Consider the following 20,674-nt stretch of genomic DNA (forward strand, 5'->3'; position numbering starts at 1 on the left):
TCTTTACTCCTGAAGTCTGGGTGAAACTACTGAGGTGCTTGTTTACTTCCACAAATTTATCCCATTATCAAGTTAAAGGAGATTTATGTTATTAGAACAGCAAAAATTAAAATCACCAAATTTATATAATGGGTTTATTATTACTTGGATCTTACACCGAATTTTCATGTACTCTTATAAAGTGGAACTTGTAGCTGGCTAAAATTAAGATACCTTCTTTCCCCACCCCCTCCCCCCTACTGACTTGACCAACAAATGATTCCAATGATAGTAACTTTCCCCTTACATAATTTCCACGTATATTCTACATCCATTTTTGTTATTGCGTTTTTTTTCACACTATATGGATGTGTTTATCTACGGAAGTGTACGCACACTGCAACTACTAGATATGTAAATTTATGCGAAATTCTTTCTGATAACATTTAAAATGCGCCAACAGCTTTTTACATATGATTCTAACTTTATGATATTACATATTTAGGGAGAAAACAAGGATAACATAATTCATCGAAGCACAGAAATGAAAAAAAAACAGTAATTGAAATTATAGCATTTTGATAGCAGGGTTATAAAGGGATAAGACAATGGCCGATAAATTAATGTACATCCCAAATGATGATACACAAAATAACAATTTCTGTAGATTAAAATCAGTGGTTGAAACGTTTTAATACCCAACCTAATTAACCTACCAATCAAAAATCACTAAAGTCTCCAAAGATGTTAAGCCAACGAATAAGAAAACGCTATTATAAAACTTTTAGGACTAGTGTAATAATCAGCCTATTGTCCCCTTTTTCTCTGTTTTGATAGACATCCCAGCGAGTTGTAGAGATGGTTTTTTATGAAGTTGACGAAGACAAACAAACTCTGTGAACTCTGTCGAAAGACAAAGTGAATTAAAGAGTTGCTTCGCTATGAAATAGAGAGAGAGAGAGATTATAGTAGTGAAAATATATTCATAGCAGTCTACATATCTTTATTGCTTTTTAAAAGCTGTGAAATGTTAAAAACTTTATATTTTTATAGACATATAAAATTCTATTTTGAATATTTATATTTAGATCCATTTTAATTGATTAATTTGGATTAGGAAGGGAGTTGACAATGAACTCTAAATTATATTTCCTAAGGATTGTTTTCAAAGATTAATATATTAACAACGCCCTCCCCATCCACCCCATTTCCAACATCCTCTCTCTCCCTACTGTATGAACGAACTGACCAATAAATGATGTCTAATGTCCATGTTAGCAATCTAAACTTTTCCTTGTCATATTATCCACGAATATTCTAAATCCCATAAAAAGCCATTCCTTTAACTCTGAACATTTCTTTTTTAAAAAGCGGAAATTGGAATATTTTTATGAATATTAAGGTAAAGGGCGGACCCATAAAATTTTTAATTTACACCTTTTTAGTCATTTCCAGCATATTTGTCACAGATTTGACAATAAACAATGGAAATTTTAAGGTTTATTATATCCATATGTAGCGAAGTTTCTAAAACAAGAACGAAGCCTAAGATCTTAGTAACTTCTGAACCGATTAGGTCTCTGTTTTAGGAAAGCTTAACATAGTTATTGCGATTGTTTTAGAATAGTTTTTTTTAGATTTAAGTTTTGGGGTAGTTCTAAGCTTTCTTTAGCCTCTTCAGACTCTTTGAAAATAGATGCCCTAGATGCTAGGGACGTAGCTTTTTAATTAAATTAAGGTCTAAAGCCTCTTTTTAATTATGATTTTAATAACATTTGTACATTCAAGACAAAAAAGGAGAACCATGAAAGGGAAGGTGTTGAGGTAAAGACAAATAAATGCAGAGGGGGGGGGGGGACTTTACTAAAAGACAAACATATGTACATGAATACCTTATAGAAAAGCTTCGCATCTAAATATTACTTCCGGCTATTTATATTAGAAATTGTGTGTGAATGTGTGCGTGTGTGTGTGTGAGTGTGTATGTGTGTGTTTTGAGTATGACAAATGTAAACATACATATTAAAATCAAATAAGAAATTTTAAGGACATGTTTGTTTTGTGTGAAGCTTTCTAAAAGTCCAAAAGTTTCCATGTAACCAAAAAGACAACCAATTCTTTCAAACAGAGGTAGGAAACATTTTAATATCTTTAGTTTTGACACGATCCGGACTCAAATATTACAGGTTTTAAAGGGGTAATGTTTTATAGGTGAAAAAAATTGTCAAAAATATGTGAATAATGTTTTACTAATGTCTAAACATTTAAATTTAATGACTCAATATTTTCTAAGTGTGCATCAGTTTCCGCATTCAATCCCGTTTGAAACGTATAATGTTTATGTCAACTAACTGGATCCACCTGTTGAGGACCTTTTTCGTCTGCTAGCAAATTGCTTTCTGCTCTTTTATAGAGAAATAACTGTGTTAATATTCCCAACGCTTTTGGTCAAAAAACCCAATCAAAATTCGGCACAGGGTCATCGGGGTGGGGACATTTAGTCAATCAATCCCTTCCCTCTCTATTTTTTTACTGCAATAACATGCAGTTTTGTTTATGTGATAGTGTAAAGAATTTGCGGAAGTGAGGTCACACCTGTTTTCAATATTTTTGCAAAAATTCTTTTTCTCTGCATCATTTCCGACAATATGTAATATTCACTCAAAAATTTCGTCGCCCATTTCTTGCCTACAGGACTTTAAAAATACATTAACAAGGACAATCATGTCAATATATATGCTGAAGTAGCGCAGTAATAACAACGTTATTGAGTTAGATAAAGCTATTAAAAGACTGTTTTAAAAGGTGTAGATACTATATTCGCAACTTTATCCAGGCTATACCTTACTTATACAGTAGATCAAATACCAAAAAAATATAATTTTTTACTCTTCATGATTTTAAAATTAATTTTAATAACCTTAATTAATAATTATAAAGCCTTCAAGTAGCGATGCCTCTTTATAAGTGACCGTGTCTGTCTTCAACACAATTGTTTAATTTTCTTCACTACTTTGATCTTTCTCTTCCCTCTCTTACCCTATCTATCTGGCATATTGGTTATCCATCACTTTTAAAAACTTTACTACCATAGGACGAAGTCCTCCTTGTTTTTCTCTAATCCGGAAAACAAAGAAAAGTATTGTATTTATAATGTGTATAGGGGCGTATAATAACATCAATATTAGGAGGTTGGTACAAAGTGCAGGGTGGGATAGAACAATAGCGCCAAAATTAGTCTTTATCCCATAGTCATGTAGATTTATATTTATTCCATTATATTAGTTTTCTGGGTAATTCATGAATACTTATACATTTACTGTTATATAAACCATGTAATTAGAAGGAAATGATCCACTAAAAGGTAGAATTTTACATAAAAAATGTGACGACGACTAATTTAACGTTTATTGTCCTATCCCTGTATCCCTGTTAAACTAGACAGGGGGAAACAAGGTATCCAAAGTAATAAGACTATGGCTAAATTGATATACATCGCTATGATGATACACAAAATTACAATTAGTGGTTGAAACGTTTTGACAATCAACTCAATAAACCAACCATTTAAAATTCAACAAAACCCCCCAAAGTTGTTAAGCAAAAGAACAAAACTTTGGGGACTAGTGCACAAAACAGCCCAATGTCCCCTCCCTTCCTGGGGGGAGGAGGGGTAACTGAAAATAATAACCTACCTTGAACGTCGGGTCTGTTCTCAGCATCTGAAATAAATAGACAATCATTAATATCAAATATTTAAAGAAAATAATATAAATAAGTATGGCATTATTAATGAGAAGGGTAAAATGCTATGTGCAGTTTTAGAAATAGATGACAGTAGCGTTGCTACTTAAAAACACAATTATGGCTGTACGACTTACATTTGTTTTTGTAAGTGGCCTACAAAGTGTTTTTCCAGGAAGGTGTTAAACCATGTGGGGGTGAAGAAAAAGGATATATAATCTTCCTAAAAACTAATATGAAGGAGTTTTTGAGACCCCTCTACATCCCCCTTACTATACTTATATAATACTTATTTTTAAAGAACTAAATGAGGTAGGCAATACTTAAATTGCTTAGCTTGTCCTCAAAAACCCTCATAGACCGAAGTTGAAAATTATTAGTTGTGCATTTACTTCCGCTTATAATCAAATATGCATACCTTATGTATTCGCGAAAAGTTACAATTGCAAATAGGAAGTGTTCTGCGATGAAAGGGAAGTAAATTTAAAGGATCTTTATGTTGTTTTAATATCATGCGATCATGATGATTTGATTATATGATAAACGTGTGGAAATGATTGAACACCAAATTATTGAACCCTTTAAAAACCTTTTGAAGTATTTTTCCTAGACATGGAAATGACGACGAGAATTTAAAGGAAAACTTTATAATAGCAGAAACTTTATAAAAACAAGTGTTAACAAAGACAATTATAACCATATGTAGCAGTAGCAAATAAATAATGTTTAATGTTTATATCCTTATCCTATTCCATAAAGTAGTCAGTATTTTTCTCTGTAAAATAAGATTTCCATAACTTCTAGACCGAATAAATTTGTATATCAAAGTTTGGTTGTAGGCTATTTTCCTACTTTCCTTACTCTTTCTTCTACAGAGTTCATAGATGCTGGAGCGTGGCCGCTAATATATATAATAAAGTATAACGGATAAAAATTAAACATAGCCACTGCAAGCGTAAAATGATACTGTTTACCGGTTGTGTTTACCGGTCTGTATGCCTTTGTAAATGATAGTGCGGAAGGAAGTACAAAGGAATGCAATGTATAGAGAAATATTATTTGTAAACAAAGACTATAAAAGCCATTATGCCAAAGCGAGTGTGGACGTACTGACGGACCTATTACTATAGAGTAGCTGCGCTACTAAAAAGGGTTGTGGCGTTTCTTGGCGAGACAAAAGACAACACATCTTTCTGCTTTTCACATTTTTAATTACATTTTCTAGCCCAATGATAATGAATTTTTTTACTTTTTGTAGTTTTTTTTTGACGGGCGGATATTAAGGTATTTAATTCAAACTTTCTAGAAGCGCAGCTACTCTATAATAACTCGGAAATGTCCGTCTGTCACTATAAATCCGTTAGGGTAGGTAACTAAACCTTCTTTTATAAATATGAAGAATTAAGATTATTTGAAATAACTTACAAAATTAGTGATTTATTAATTACCTCTGCCAAATATTCATATTCATTCATATTGGTTTATAATAACATTTAGACCAAACAAATGTTTTATTTTTCTGTACAATACATTAATGTTCTATTTTGATAAAGTAATGTTGCTGGCCTGTTATTGCTGTGCTGCTTTTGGAGAATAAAAATCCGCCCCTAAAAGTTTGAATATGTGGTATACGTTGAATTGAGTGGATTTAGTGCATCATGATTCACAGCTTAAACACATACAAGGCGCATCTTAAAATTAACGCTATTAAGTATGGCGACAGTGAAAAAAACGATATCAGAAGGTTTCACCTTTAATCTTTATGTACTTTTTTTAACTGATATTTTTTCGTAGGTCATATTAAATGTTAAAAGTTACTCTACGTTAAAAGTTATCTGTTATTAGAAAATAAAATTTACGCGATTAAAAATGCGCTAAATTTGAGTATGGCCCGTGGCTTAAGCAATCACCTGAAATTCTCAAGTCAGGCAAAAACTAGAGCACAGTTTAAATTTAATTAGTAAACCACACATTCACCAACCAGGGAGGGAGAGGGTCATGGTGATTAAATTAATCTTCATACCTTAATTTCTCCAATATCTATAGACAGCAATTCTAAAAATTGGAAGGAAGTTTAATTTATCATTGATTGACCTATCCCGACATCCCTGGTATTATATACAGTCTATATGCAAAAGTTTATCGACCCTGCTCCCTGCCAAACTCGTGAGCTGGTATTATATCGACATAGGACTGTAGTCATTATGTTATAAGAATAATGTATCTCGATAATAAGTCAGCAACGAACACTTTTATTCAACTAATATTCAGTGATTTAGTAAGTTGATTGTTTCTATTATAAATACGTGTTTCTGCCAATTATAAAATAAAATATAGAAAAATCTATGAATATTCTATCAATTTGACAAAAATCGATGACAAAAGAAGTAAAAAATAACAGTAAAAAGGGAATTATAATCCCAATTTTCACCCCAAAAAATATCTTTTTTTTTTATATATTTGAATAGCAACACAATGGGCGTTTTTTTTGTCTCCCCGACACATTTTGGGCATATTGCATATTTATTTAATAGGGGGGGGGGGTGAGATTATAGAGGGGAAAAGATAGGCTGTTTTATACAATTTTTCTAGATGTTATCGTTATCATTTTTTATTGAGAATAGCCAGGCATTGATTTAACTAGGGCAGTTATGTACATTAGTAGCAAAGCTTAAATAAATAAGCATAATTTAAAAAAAAGGATTCCAAGCCAAATCATACACACAGACGTCCATGGGCGAGGGTAACGAAGGTTCTTATTTACCCCCTCAAATTAAAAAGTTTGAACGTCCTAGCAAACAATGAAAATAAAATACATTGTTTTTATTTTGCTGAAATAATATGACGCACCAAGAACCCCATTTATACAGTAGCTGCGCTGTAAAAAAGTGTATTTCAATAGCCTACTTCAAAAATATGATTTTTTAAATCTTTGTTAAAAAATATACAAAAAAAAAGTTAGTAAAAATGTAGCATAATATGGGGAAATTTCAAAATTAATCTTGAAATAAGTTTTATATACTGACGAAAGAGTAAAATTTTAATTGATAATCCCTTTCATAAATTATATGAAACAAAGACGGGTTCAATGTGTCCACAATAAAGTAAAACATCTAACAACAGTATCAGCTACTTCAAATATTTGAATCTATGTTTTTAAAAATGTCAAAATTCATTGATAAACTAAGAGTAAACCAACTTCCCCAAACCCTATGGATAAAAAGCTTGGACATCCTTGGTGAAAAAACTCCATCAAGTGACAGTTTATACATGTGCTGCGTTTTTAAGATTTTCTTAACTTTTTAAAAAGACTTTGGAGTTAAAATGTAGGGGCACCTAATAAGATTAATTGTAATAGAGAAATATTCCTGCATAAATTTTGTATTCCTTCTGCTTATTATACAAAAGAAGATCCATAGATTTTGACTAAGTTAGATAACAGAAACCAGATCATATGTGAAATGACCTAATGTTAACGCAAGTATGGAAATAAAAACATGTCATTACAAAAGCACTTGCATCTAGAAAATAAGACAAACTTTGGGGCTCTGTATGAAATATAGTACTGAATCTTGAAATTAAAGATTTTAGAAGGCTATAATCCGGTATCTGTACTGTAACTTGTCAAAATTTGAGGGTCTCCTAATATACATAATCCAACTAATCAACTTAATATGCTTAATTACCTCTTTCAAAAGGGATTCTTAAAATTCTATTTCCTACTTATTACTTATGTAATAAGGGGTTGAATTTAAATCTATTACTTTGTTAAAGTCTAAATGTCTCCTATATTAATATTTGTTGTCTGAAGCTAAAGATCTCTGAAATTACAGTTTTTTTTGGTTGTACTTCAAGGGTAAGCCCTTTAAATATTTTCGGGTGGTTTCAGGCTATTTTCTTGTCTTTCCCCCACATTTCAATATTTACAGTATTACCATTACTTTTAATAATAAGTTTAAGAAGGCAAAAAAAGCATTAATCATAGATATTTTTATATTCCAAATATTTCCAAACCTCAAACAAAATTTGATGCATATTTGTGAGTAGTTTATTTTATGCAAAAGTGTACTTGGGGTATTTTTCAAGTTTTAAATTTGAATGAATGTTGTCATACAGGCATATGACAATGAACAAAACTGTAATCTTTATTATAGAATTTAAGAATTGTATTCTTAATCTTAAGGTTAAATAAATGGGTTAAAATTAATTTAACTGCCACTGTCCTCTCACTCCCTGACAGAGTAACAGACTTTCCGATATTTTCAATGAAAAATATCCATTACAAAACGTCCTCTCAGGGATAAAGGGTATTTTTTAGGATAAAAATGCACACATACATATATTTTTTTTTGTCAGCTTTAAAAAGTGTCCTAAAGCCCACTTAAATCAGAAAAGTAACAATACAAGTTTAAATTACAGACTTGATGGACTTCTGTTTTGTCCGTCTGTCGGTTATGCTCTATCCCTGTGTCCCTGCGTTGTTTTGATGTCCACCTCTTTTCACAGTTCTAATTCTGAATAATATTTTCACAGAAAATTCTGAAATCTAATATCATTATAAGCTCAGGAGCTCTCATACACACACACACACACACACACACACACACACACACACACACACATACACACACTCACACACACATACTCAGACAATCAAATTTTGAAAAAAAGGTCAGAATTTTAAAATCAGACACTCATACTTATGAGAGTAATTGTTAAAAGAGTTGATTTCAAATTAAAAACAAGGACGTTTTTGTTATAGCAAAACGTCTATAAATATTTCATGGCAATTCTTTGGTCTGACGCGGTGCTTTTGTTATTAAAAGACTGCTTATTCGCTTTATTTATTGATTTTTGAAAAATAGAACCATAAATTTTAAACTGCTCAATTTTTAAGAAAAAATGCAGTGTTGCACAAATGCTATACTGAATGATTTAATTAAAATACCTACTATCATCCAAACCTTATTTGCTTGTTATTACTGCGCTATTGAATATTGTCCTGCTATAAGAGTAAAACACTAGAGCGGGAAGGGATTAAATAACTGTATGTCCCCACCCATCCCAAGGACCTTGTGGCGACTCTCAATTAAGTTTTTAAAAACAACCAATAGTGGGAATATTAACACAGCCAATTAGCAGAAAACAATTTGCTAGCAGACGAAAAAGTTCCTTGAAAAAATGGGGCAGGTAGTTATCTGTATTTACAACTATACTATGAATCTGTTGTACTGCTCTTATCTAGAGTACACTGTGTACAAGGAAAGAGAGAAAGAAATATGAGTGAAAATGTTGTGCTAGCACTGATAATCTTGTTTCAGAGATGGTAAACAGATATATGCAAAACTAGGCAAAATCTTTCTGCATAGTTATTAGCAGCGAGGCTACTCTGTAACTAGCAGATTTTGCACTTCAGCTGAATGAGTTGTATGTTACAGAAAGCTTATAAACTGTCATTTATTTGCATGTATTGTCTAAAAATTGAAAATGCTGCTTTCAAAAAGTTTTCAATGTTTTGCTGCAAAAAAAGCAGTTTTCTAAAAAGTCCTGTTGGTGGCTCTTAAAATCTGCGCTACTTATGTAAATTATTGTCCTTTTACATTATCATTACTTCTCTCGTTTCTTTTAGTTTTAATTAATCAAAGGTAACCCGAATATCATTCATATTTGAGAAAACATGACAAATTCATTCATTTAGATTTGAAGAATAATTATTTTTAAAAGAAGGCAAGCACATACTTAAACAATATAAAAAATATCAATTACTATATCTTCTCATTGGTCAGTGGAATTTTGAAAAGAATTTCAGATGTCAACCTTATATTATAATTGAAGACGGATATAGTATAATAAAATTTTGTGAATTTAGGCACGGGCGTGAAGAAGGGGGTGGCTACCACTTATACCGTAAAGTTAAAAGTTCACCCCCTTTTTCTAAATTTTTCCGATTGGATGGAGCAAATTCCATGTATTGTATATATGGGCAAAACCACTACCTTAAAAAGCATTTAATTTTTTTATTAAAAAGCTGTCTAAAAGCTGTCAATATTTCCCCCTCCTGCTTGTCACATCTAATCTCAGTTTTTTTTCTGTGGTGGGTAATGGTTACCGTTAAAGTGTCGTAACTGCAGTTTTCATAATAGCAAAAGAAATAGAGAAAATTTATTATTAAAGCTTATGGTAAAGGTCACTATAGATTGTACCATAATTTGCAAAAACCAAATGATTTTGACAATATGAATAAAGTAACTTTATGCGGGAATGATGTCTCACCGTTTTTTTTGCATATACTGTATCATTAATATTAAAGTATTTTTAAGTGTTTGTCACAAACAATACAAAAAAGCAGGGTAAATTTCAAAACAAAAGTTTTTTTTGACATCCATGTTTTTAATAACTTTTGCTGTTATTTTATCAAAAGTCAGACAGAGATCATTCATAATATAATTGGACATAGGTCATTGGACTATAAATTACACTGGTACCAATAGTTTTCTTATTCGTTGGCTGAAAAACATTGATTTTTGATTGGTTGGTTCCCTAACTTTTTTTTCTTCAAATTTTTAAACCAATAACTTAAATCTACAGAAGGGTAAAATTATTTATCATCAGAGGGGTTGTATATCAATTCATAGAACGTTGTCCTTTCCCTTAAGATCCTTGTTAAACATGCATTCATTAATAACTACGGATTGTCATAAAAACTAGCATGTCAGAATTTTTTAGAGGGATATTATAATATAAAATAGTTATTTCTCGCATCGTATTATAAACGGCTTTCCGCGAATATAGAATGTACAATTATGAGATTAAAACTAGTTTTTTTAGCCCCGAGGTGACGAAGTCACCGGCTAAAAAAACTAGTTTTAATCTTATGATTGTACATTTCTATATTCGTAGAAAGCTGGATATAATACGATGCTAGACATAGTTTTTTCGTATGGATGAGAACCGGTTCCTATCCACCGGATTCGAATGAATACGAGAAAATAATTTAACTTTTTTGAATAACTATATAAAAACAAATCTCGAGTCTTAAAGTTCTTAAATTTATTACCAAATAAACCAAAAAAACAATCTTATTTACTGCAAAAAAAAGATACCTAAACCCTTTTTTCTGTTAAAAAATTGTTAAAGTTAAAGAAATGTCAAATATATGTTATTTTGAAGTTGAGTGGGGTGTAATCTATGAAAATTTGTAAGATTAGATTTCTACATAAACCTAAGATACAACCCATAAACATGCCCCTACCATCTTCTAACCATTTATTCTTCAACCCTTTCTCCCCCCACCTAGCCCTCTTACCTCGCGGCATCTTATCTTAAAATATAGTTTTGAAGCATCTTTACGTTTCCCTTTTTAATCGTAGCTCATACCATACCCCCAAAATCTTCTCAAAAAATAACAAAACACATTTGAATAAATAAAAAGCGATAGGTGCCTTTCCAGTCCCCGTCGCTTTGGGGGGTTATATTATGCCCCTTTTTTTAAGGGGGGGGGGGGGAAGAATACATTTTAAGAGATACATTATATTGGTCGTTATATACGACAAAACGATCAGTAAAACTATTTTAGTCTTAAATTTTATCTTTTAAAATTTCTGGTTTTGAAGTAAACATCAATCAGATGGCTTTTTGGGGCTTTTTGGAAGTAGTACAGCTAATCTATGACTAGAGCATGTCTGTACGTCGGTCTGTCACTAGATTAAGGCCAATAATTAAACAGTTAAAAATAATAATTGCTTAAATGAATTGAGGTTCAATGCCATAATATTTGCTCTAATGACCATACCTGCAGAATCAAAAAAAATCAACGCAATCTTTATAAGCTCCTTATAGTCCCTATATAAAATGACGTCATATTAGAAAAGTCCCTTATTCTAATAAGACTTAATTCGGGTATTACGGACAAAAGTTTTTAAAGTTCTTATAGGCAGTGAATTTAAAAACTTTTGGCCAAAAAATCCCGAATGATGTCAAATTAGAATAATGGACAATCATTACATCATTTTTTGTAGGCACTATAAAGAGCTTCCTATCTTTAGCAATTGACTACTTTTATACATTTTTTGTATAATAATTAAGATTTCACACTTTATTTTTTCATCTTGCTACAGCTGCGCTTCTCATGGACATAACCATCCTTTCAGGTTTTGTTCGTGGCATTCACATAAAGAATTTTTACATCTGTGCATTCAGCCTAAAAATATAACTATTCTTCTCCAAATTCTAACTTAATAATAAAATAATAGTTAAAAGAATTTTTAAATATAAGCAAATTACGAAAGACTAGAACTTTTGACTATGAATGGGTTGGATATGGCACGTGGAAAAATAATACAACCACCTTCCTTAAATTTTAATTAATTAAATGTGTATGCCTGAAATATACCAAAACTCGTAAGAAACCTTATAAAGAAAGAGTGTAATTATATCTAGATTAAATGCATATCTGTGTATTTGTGTGTGTGTGTGTGTTTGTGTGTGTACGTGTATATACACGCAGTCAAAAGTGGATTGATAGGAATATGGCCAGTGTCCCAATAATCTCAAGTGGGTCAGGAGTACCCCCCCCCCTCACTCATCAGAACAATAATCCAAAAATCAAAACTGAACAATCGCAGATGAATTCAGCCGCCAAATGAAGGCCGCAAATTTGACCGCTGCCACTGTTTTTTGTGAACCAGAAGTTCAGCTGCAGTATTTTTATATATTGAAAATATTTAATATTGAAATAGTAGGAGGGAGGGGTGCTCCACTGATAAAATAGTATGGATATTGGCAATATGTATGCATAGATTGATTTTATAAATGTGACTGTGTGGCTGGCCCACAGATAAACACCCAACTTTATTACCAATCAAATCGTACGACAAGAAATGTGGTTTTCACTTTCCCCCCATCAACCCCACCTCCTTTAAGACCCCATGCATGCAAAAATCATTTAATTGGAAGTTTTTTTATGGCTTAAAAGCTGCTCTAAAAATCTTCATAATTTGCCCAATCTCCTAAAAAATAATTCAAATTACTTGCATGTTTTTGTTTTGAAACTTTTTTTCAAGAAAATAAAGTTCATAAAACAGTTGGACATTAACAGAAAACATTTTTCTTTTCTTAAGATGAAGTTTTAAGTTCATCTTTAAATATTGCAAAAAGCAAATATTTTGACGAACAGAAGTGGTAAGTTTTTCAGACTACAAGCTAAATAAAATAAAATGACAAAATATATATTCTGCAATATCATTGTTTTTCGACAAGAGAGTAAGGATTACCCCCAAATAATGAATTATGAAAAGAAGAAACAAAGAAAGTTTTTAATTCGTTGTTTGTATTATAATTTTGAGCAAGTTATCTCTTAGAAACAGAAATATTTTTCTTATCTAAAAATTGTTGGAGCAAAAGTTTTCTATTCTTTGATGCAAAGTACACTGTAAAAATAAAATGAATTATCATACTTTTTTATTTGTGTGTGTCCGTCCGTATGTCTGTCTGTCGCAAGTCTATAGTTTCTGTATCTTTCAAGTTGCTTTTAACAACTCAAACATAAATTGCTGAAATGACTATGAATCATCCAACAAAATTGTCATTTATGACAAAGACCAAATTGTGTCAAAAATGATCCATGTGACGTCATAAAAAATGAGGGATTATTTATATCTTTTTTAGGGATTTTCTTTCCCACTTCTCCTCTCATCTCCTTCATTTTTATGACGTCACAAGGATAATTTTTGACACATGGTCTTTGTTTCATTCTTGCAAAATGGATGGTGCCTGCAAAAATTGGCTAAAAGGTGTTTAACTTGTGATTGCTACGCTTTTTATGGACATAACAGTCATGGTTTCTTAGGATTTACCCTATGATATACAAAACTTTTATATCTTGAAAGAATATAAATCTAAAACTAATTTTTGCAGTGTAAAGTTTGCTATGGGCATGATGTATAGTTTGGGGATAAAATATGGTGTGCGTCCATGTCCACATAAGAACACATTAGAATAGTGTTAGAATAATGGGAGTGGATGTATCCACACCCCAGGGGGGTCTTTTGTTTGACGCTTAGGTTTTCAATAACTACTGATCTTACTGAGTTCTCCATTTTAGAGAAGCTTAACATAGGCCCATAGGATGGTTTTAGTGTATTTATATCTTAGATTTAAGCCTTTAGATGATTTTAGCTAGGATATTTTTCTATCCCTTCTTACCCCTTTGAGTGCAGAGCCCCTCGATGCGAGGGATGCAGCCGATAATATAGTTATATTTGATGTCAAGAAAATAGAATAGCCAAAATTGTGAGAGTAACAAAGAGGAAGGATAATTCATTATGAGCTGTTGTGATACTATGCGGTTCTGACGATTTTATAATGTGATACATGTGCTGAAGTGAAGAAACAGCTGAAAATATAAATTATTGCGCAAATATAAACCAAGAATAATATTCATCCGAAGGAGTGCAGCCAAGAACTTACCTAAAAATTAAATGAATGATTAAATACAATTTTTTATACAGCTTTTGTATTTTTAAAAACTATTTAATAGCAAAATGATATATTTAAGCAAAAAAGAAATCTCGACCATGTATTTTTAAAAGTGACAACAATTATGGAGAAAATTCGCCACTTAAAGTTTTTCCCTTCATTTAAGTGCAATAATTCATACGTAATCGTCCTAAAGTTGACTTAAATCATAAGTTGTCTTAATGTATTGTTAGGTAGGTAATCATTTTTTACCACTTGTAAACATTTGTGGGTAGCGCAGATACTCTATGAATATGGTGCGTCCGTACGTCAATATGTTCGTCGCATATATAATACAAGTCTGTCCATTTATCTGCCAGTCCGTCTGTTTGTCCTACCACTTAGCAAAAAATGACCGACGTTTAGGGATATCAATTGTTTGATATTAACTATTTAGCCATATTTTGTCATTTAACCTAATTAATAATTTAATTTGATATAAAAACTATAATTGCTGCCCTATATATGTTCAGAATCGTTCTTGTTATTCGGGTCTTTAGAAAAAAACCAAAATACTTTTTAATGAAAAGTTGACGGTAAATTATGAATGAAAAAACCTTTAAAATGGTATTTGCTCTAAGTAGCTTTAAAAAAAAGTTAATAAGCTACTAAACATAAAAAGTGTCTTGTTAAATTTTTATGACTAAACGTAAACTCACTTCCGAACGCTTTATATACATAAAATAATAAAAAAAGATTACAGGATGATTACTCGTTGCCTCTTTTTTTTTGTGTATAATATTGAAAAGTATGTATTTATACGACATAACAAATATTAGACAAATTCATTTCCGCTCCTTGTAGATATTCAACTTTGGTGTGGGTTTATCATGGCAAAAAAATTTACATTACATATTACACATTGTAATACAATTATGTCGACCCTTTTGGCATTAATAAGTCATGGTTTAGGACATCTTATACATTACCAAAAATCAATTTCTGGCTATAAATATTTTGCTACACCAAACCCGTGCCAAAAGCTACAAATTTTAAATTAGTTTACAACTTCTTGTAAAATGTTTGAAGCAAACAAAATAAAATTTAAGAAATTTTCATTTAGAATATTTATTTCATTAAATGAAACAATATACAAAGTAAAAAAAGTTATGATTATTGTTTTGTTAGTATGTTAGGTTAAATTAGTACATACTATATTAATACATTATTTAATAGTTAAAGATAGTATTACTAGTTTTTCAGTATAAGCACGTTCGTTTGTTAGATCATTGGTTAGCTTGTTTGGTGGTTTATTTTTCCACTTTTCACTTTATGATATTAGCAAGTTTGATATATGGTTGAGTTGATATGTGTAGATAGTAAGCAGGGTGGAGGTTGGAGAATGTAGGGTGTTGGAGGGCCACAGTCCAAGGTCTCTGTGGATTGTTGAGGACTTAAAAAATGAAGAAACTACATTTTTTAAGGCAGCTGCCAGTCAGCTGCAAGAATCTTGTAGCAGATTTATAAAGCTTCATACAGGTGCATGAAAAAGGCCCAGCTACAAAGCCTCAAGTATCCAAATGTATAAAAACAAATGGAGAGTTAGCATAAAAAGGAAAGAGCAATTGGGGAGATCCTGGAGCCCCAAATGTTTTCCTTTTTCACAAAGCAGATGAATATAGATATGAAAGTTGACACGGTAGGTTGTTGTTGACATCTGTAGGACTTGGATGGGAAACTTGGCAGCGGGAGAGAGGGGTGGGGTACAGAGGTGCAACATAATTAGGCTCAGGTAACATCTTTGTGTGTGGGGTTATTATTGAGTTTGTTATTTGTAGAAAATTGTATATTCTTTTTATGCATTATATTTACTAAATATTTATTATTTAGAAATATATTTATGCATAAAAATCACAGGAACCAGGATGGAATCTTCTTGATGATGGAAGAAGCAAGTTTTCTTTTCATATTCACACAACAATGTCATTTTAATTTCGCTCAGAAAGCTAATTACTGACAATTGTTTACACACTCAGTGCAAACCAGGGGAATACATGTATTGACATGTTTACCCTTAGACGGTATGATGCTAACTGAAAATTTAAGAAATAACAATGCATTTATTCTGATTATAATTTTGTTTTGTCTCTTTTTTTGTTGCTGAAAACAGGGCTCGGCAGCCGCAGCTGTGCCGCAATTATGCCGCCGATTTTTCGCGACAATCCGTATGGTCTTAGCCATAAGATCCGAGTGTCACTTATATTAGACTCTCTGCAGTCATAGCTGCTAAAAGCTGTCACCATTTTTAAGGTTTTTGCAGCCGCCGCATCTAAGCCGCCATTTCATAGGCGGTTGCACTGTCCTGTTATATATACAACATGAAATAGAACAATTGTATCAATAAATTTCAAAAATACTTAATTTCAAAGATTATTTCATACATATATCAACTATTGTTTTTTAAATAAAATCAATTTAAAATTAAACAAAAAAAGTCACAAAAAATTATGAAAGTATCTTTAATATTTAAAATACATACAACAAAAAAGGTGGACAATCATTTACGTACACAAATAAGAATAAATTATGTTTATATAAATTCTAAAGATTACAATTATAAAATAATAATAATGTGGCATTTGAAGAAAAAGACGAAAAATAAAAATCATCGGTCGCTTCTTTAGCATTATTGTAATTAGCATTATTACAATTCAATTTTCTAATTTTAGCATTTAGCTGTTGACATTTTTTGCGGAAATGATGGCACATTTAAAGAGAATATGCCATTTGAAAATCAAAGATAACATAAATATTTGATTACAAATATTCAAATTGTCTTAAAATTTGGATCACGCAAACTTTTGAAACATAATAAAAATCATCTATTACAATATAACAAACTGCACTCCTAAATAAAGTTAAGATATTTTAAAATTCTTGTTTATAGATTTTTCTTCAAAATAAAGATTTAATAGTTATTTTTCTCATCAAACTATAGACAGCTCTCCCCGGATATCAAAATTATAAAATTTAAATTTAAATATTCGTGAAAAATTGTGTGTAATACGCTGCTAGACATGATTTTTTAGTATTGCTCAGAATTGGTTCTAACCCAGTCACCAGTGGATATTAATTGGTTTTGAAGCCATACTGGAAAAATCATTAAACAATGACAATTCTGCCCATAAGTAGCTCAGCGATTATAACCTAAAACTACAAAAATGTACTAGGTTACAAAATACCGCTATTTAAAGTATATACTGCTGTTATTATGGCCTTCTTATATAGCAGCTGCGCTACTGTCCACCGTCATGATGACAGAAAATCCATGAATATTGAATTGTTGTTCTAAATTAGTTTTGAAATCTACAGAGAAAAGGCGCAGCAATTGGTGTGCCCTCACTTCCGCATATTTGCATTTAGAATTTATAGTACTAAGGACTAGTTTTTTAAACTAGTCCCCAAAATTGTATAATAACATTATCTTATTCGTTGCCCCAACTACTTTGGAGACTTTGATTGAATTTGAAGAAAGCGAAGGTTATGTTACAGTTTGTAGTTTGTACTGTTGTATTAATATGCAGTTCTAATCCTTATACTAAAGTAACAGGATGTTTGTCTGTCTGTCTGTCTGTGTGTCTGTCTGTGTGTACCGAAGGATCTCGCTAACCGCTAAACCGATCGGGTTCTCCTTAACAGGGTAGATTCTCATATGTCCTGGGAAGGTTTTTAACTATTTTGGGGGAGGGTACTACCACCCTCCCAAAAGAAATGACAAAAAAATTGAAAATTTTCTTAAAATCTGGGAGACTTCAGCGTCAAATAAGGTGGTATCGTACATAAAAAATTAACTTTAACAAACAAAAACATTTAAAGTGCCACTAGAGGCCTCTAGGGGCGTAGCCGCTAGTAATAAAATAAAGTGATACATCTGCGACAGTGGATGCACAGCAGAGTAATATCATGGGAATAAAATTCTCTGGGCCCTAGATAGCTCTGTCTTTCAAATAAAATATTCTTTTCTTTTTAACTTTTTTTCATACATTTCTTTTTGTTTGAAAGAAAAATATTTCAAAATAGGTAAATAGTTTAAAATAAAATAAGAAGTAAGCCAATTTTGTTAAAAAGTAGAAAAGCTCTTTTATTTTGAAAAGAGAAAATTAATCCTCTAAAATGCTGTTCATGGTTATAGTTCACATTAGGAAATGTCGACATGCATAAAAAGTCATTAGATATTTGTCAACCTTCAGAAATTAGATAAAAAAAGCCATACTTAAAAAAAGCTAATAAAATTATTGATCAATATCGACAATAAAAAGCTATTCTAAAAAGGATCTTATGATAATGGATGTATAATATACGTGGATACTATATAACGGGGGAAAATTGTCGTCGATTTAGCTTGCTATCATGGAACTCGTTTATGAGTAAGTTCGTTCATTCAGTAGGGGGTGGGGTAAAGGAAGTGGAAGGGGGAAACCATTATTTTTGCCCGCTACAAGTTTCACTTTTTTTGAAAACATGAAAATCTGGTGTAAGATCCATTTGATAATATATCCATTCTTATAACTGTAGTCATATGTTGGTAGAAAAACAGCAAAAAGATTTTTAATTTAATAAAAATGTTTATAAGCAGAATTTTAAATGTTTGAATGAGGGTCAATGCTATTACATAAAGTATAAAGGATTTTTTTGTGTGAAGATTTTTTTGTACCAAACTGATTGAGTTCTCCTTTTGAAAGAAGCTTCATAAACTAGAATGGTTTAATTCTACTTTGTTTTTAGATTTAAGCCTTAGGGTGGTTTAAGGCTATTTTTTGTCCTATACCCCTTTAAATATAGAACCCTCTAGATGATAGGGACGCAAACCCTCGTAATTTATGAAAATGGAAAAAGTTTATTTATATTTGAGTTGTTATGATATTGTGAAATATATTCCATCCAATTAGTCTAAAAGCATATTGTAATGGGAATAATATCCATTTATTAATAGAGAATCTTTCTATATTTAGGTTCTGTCTGTCCGTTCAACATGAAATGGCAAAGATTTGTATTGATACATTTCATTGTGGTGTGATTCCTCGGACGATAATTCAGGATATTTAATCTTGTTAAAAGGTTTTTAGTTTAAAAGTTTGTTAATTGTGAAATAAGAAGAAAAGAAGTTTTTTTTAGTTTTTTGTGAACAAAATTATAATATTTTTCAAACCTGTAAAGAAATGGTAATAAATTTTCCATAACCTAATAATATTCTTGGGCTCGGCAACGGGTGTAGTGATCAGACATAGAATTACAACAATCTGCAGCCAAATGCTGAATTTAGGACGACCAGTTTTCTAAGATACATTTGCAAGAAAATTAGCCACCGATGGTACTGTATCCTTCTTTTTCAACAAATCTTAGCCGCTGTTAGTCTGCTCTTTTTAAAACAAATGAAAAGATGCCGAACCTTGTAAATATTCCCTCTAGCCCATAATATCCACATATCCATATGAGTTAACAGATTGATATAATTTAATTTATTGTGTAGTCCTACAAGGTTATTCAAGTAGGTATTTCACATAAAAATTAGGCTTCTCCTTGACTTAACAATGACAGATTTTTTGCTGCCTTTAAGGGAGTTTTAGTAATAATTTTCTTTCTTTTGAAATGTGGCTTTAAATACCACAAAAAAACTGTCTTTTTTGTGCATTTAAAGCCGTCAGAAACACTACAAAAAAGATTTTTTTGCTACCTTTATCAACAACCTTGACTTCTGAATTTCTGGCAATATGAAAATTACGGAGAGAACTCAACAAATTGTTAATAATAACCATACCAAATATTTTCATTGGGGGGAAGGTTCAACTATTCACTTAGCGTTGTTTCTTTTTGAAAGTCACCATTATTGATAATTTTTATGATTTATGACCCTAATAACCTTTAATGTTAGATGATAGTTGGATTTTGTAAAAATATATTTCCTTTTTTTTAGTAGCGAAGCTACTAAACAAGTTAATTAATTGTCTGTATTGCTCTTGAACTTTGATACGTCCGTCTGTCTGTTATTACATTATGTTAAGTTAAGTATAAAAGAATGTATCTTCTTTGTTTATTGAAGGAGTTTAAAAGGATATAGCTTAATCCTTCTTTTTTGATCTTGTACAGCAAAATGTAAAACTGCAGTGAGATAAATTTTAATATCAATTTCTAACTGAGATGATGTTTAAACGTTTATCAGGTGTTAGGAATGTGTCCCAGATGAGTTTTTATTTGAAAAAAAAGAATTGGTCACGCCTCAAACAGTGTGGCTTATGAGTAGGTTACTCATTGTATGAGCGGCTAACCCAACAATCCTATTTTGTGCTATTATAACTGAAATTTAAATATTAAAAAAAAACTATCCCGAAAAGCTTTTACTCTGTGGGACTCTATCACTTTAGCCATGCAAAACTCTTAATAAACGTAAAATATGCACCAAGAATACGTTTCTATGTTCAACGATTTTTTTTTTAAT

At 31.3% G+C, this 20,674-nt stretch overlaps 1 protein-coding gene across 1 annotated transcript in view; it reads right to left on the bottom strand.

Annotated features, from left to right (window-relative positions):
* LOC145324449 (homeotic protein spalt-major-like) overlaps positions 1-20,674 on the bottom strand; it is a 124,466-nt gene that overhangs the window by 92,357 nt on the left and 11,435 nt on the right. The window contains exon 2 of the mRNA XM_080167038.1: positions 3,675-3,701. Coding sequence (XP_080023164.1) covers positions 3,675-3,701 — 27 coding nt within the window. The remainder of the gene's footprint in view (positions 1-3,674; positions 3,702-20,674) is intronic.

The sequence above is a fragment of the Acartia tonsa genome, chromosome 1, assembly GCF_053477335.1.
Source record: "Acartia tonsa isolate MP-2025a chromosome 1, ASM5347733v1, whole genome shotgun sequence".
Classification (NCBI taxonomy): Eukaryota; Metazoa; Arthropoda; class Copepoda; order Calanoida; family Acartiidae; genus Acartia; species Acartia tonsa.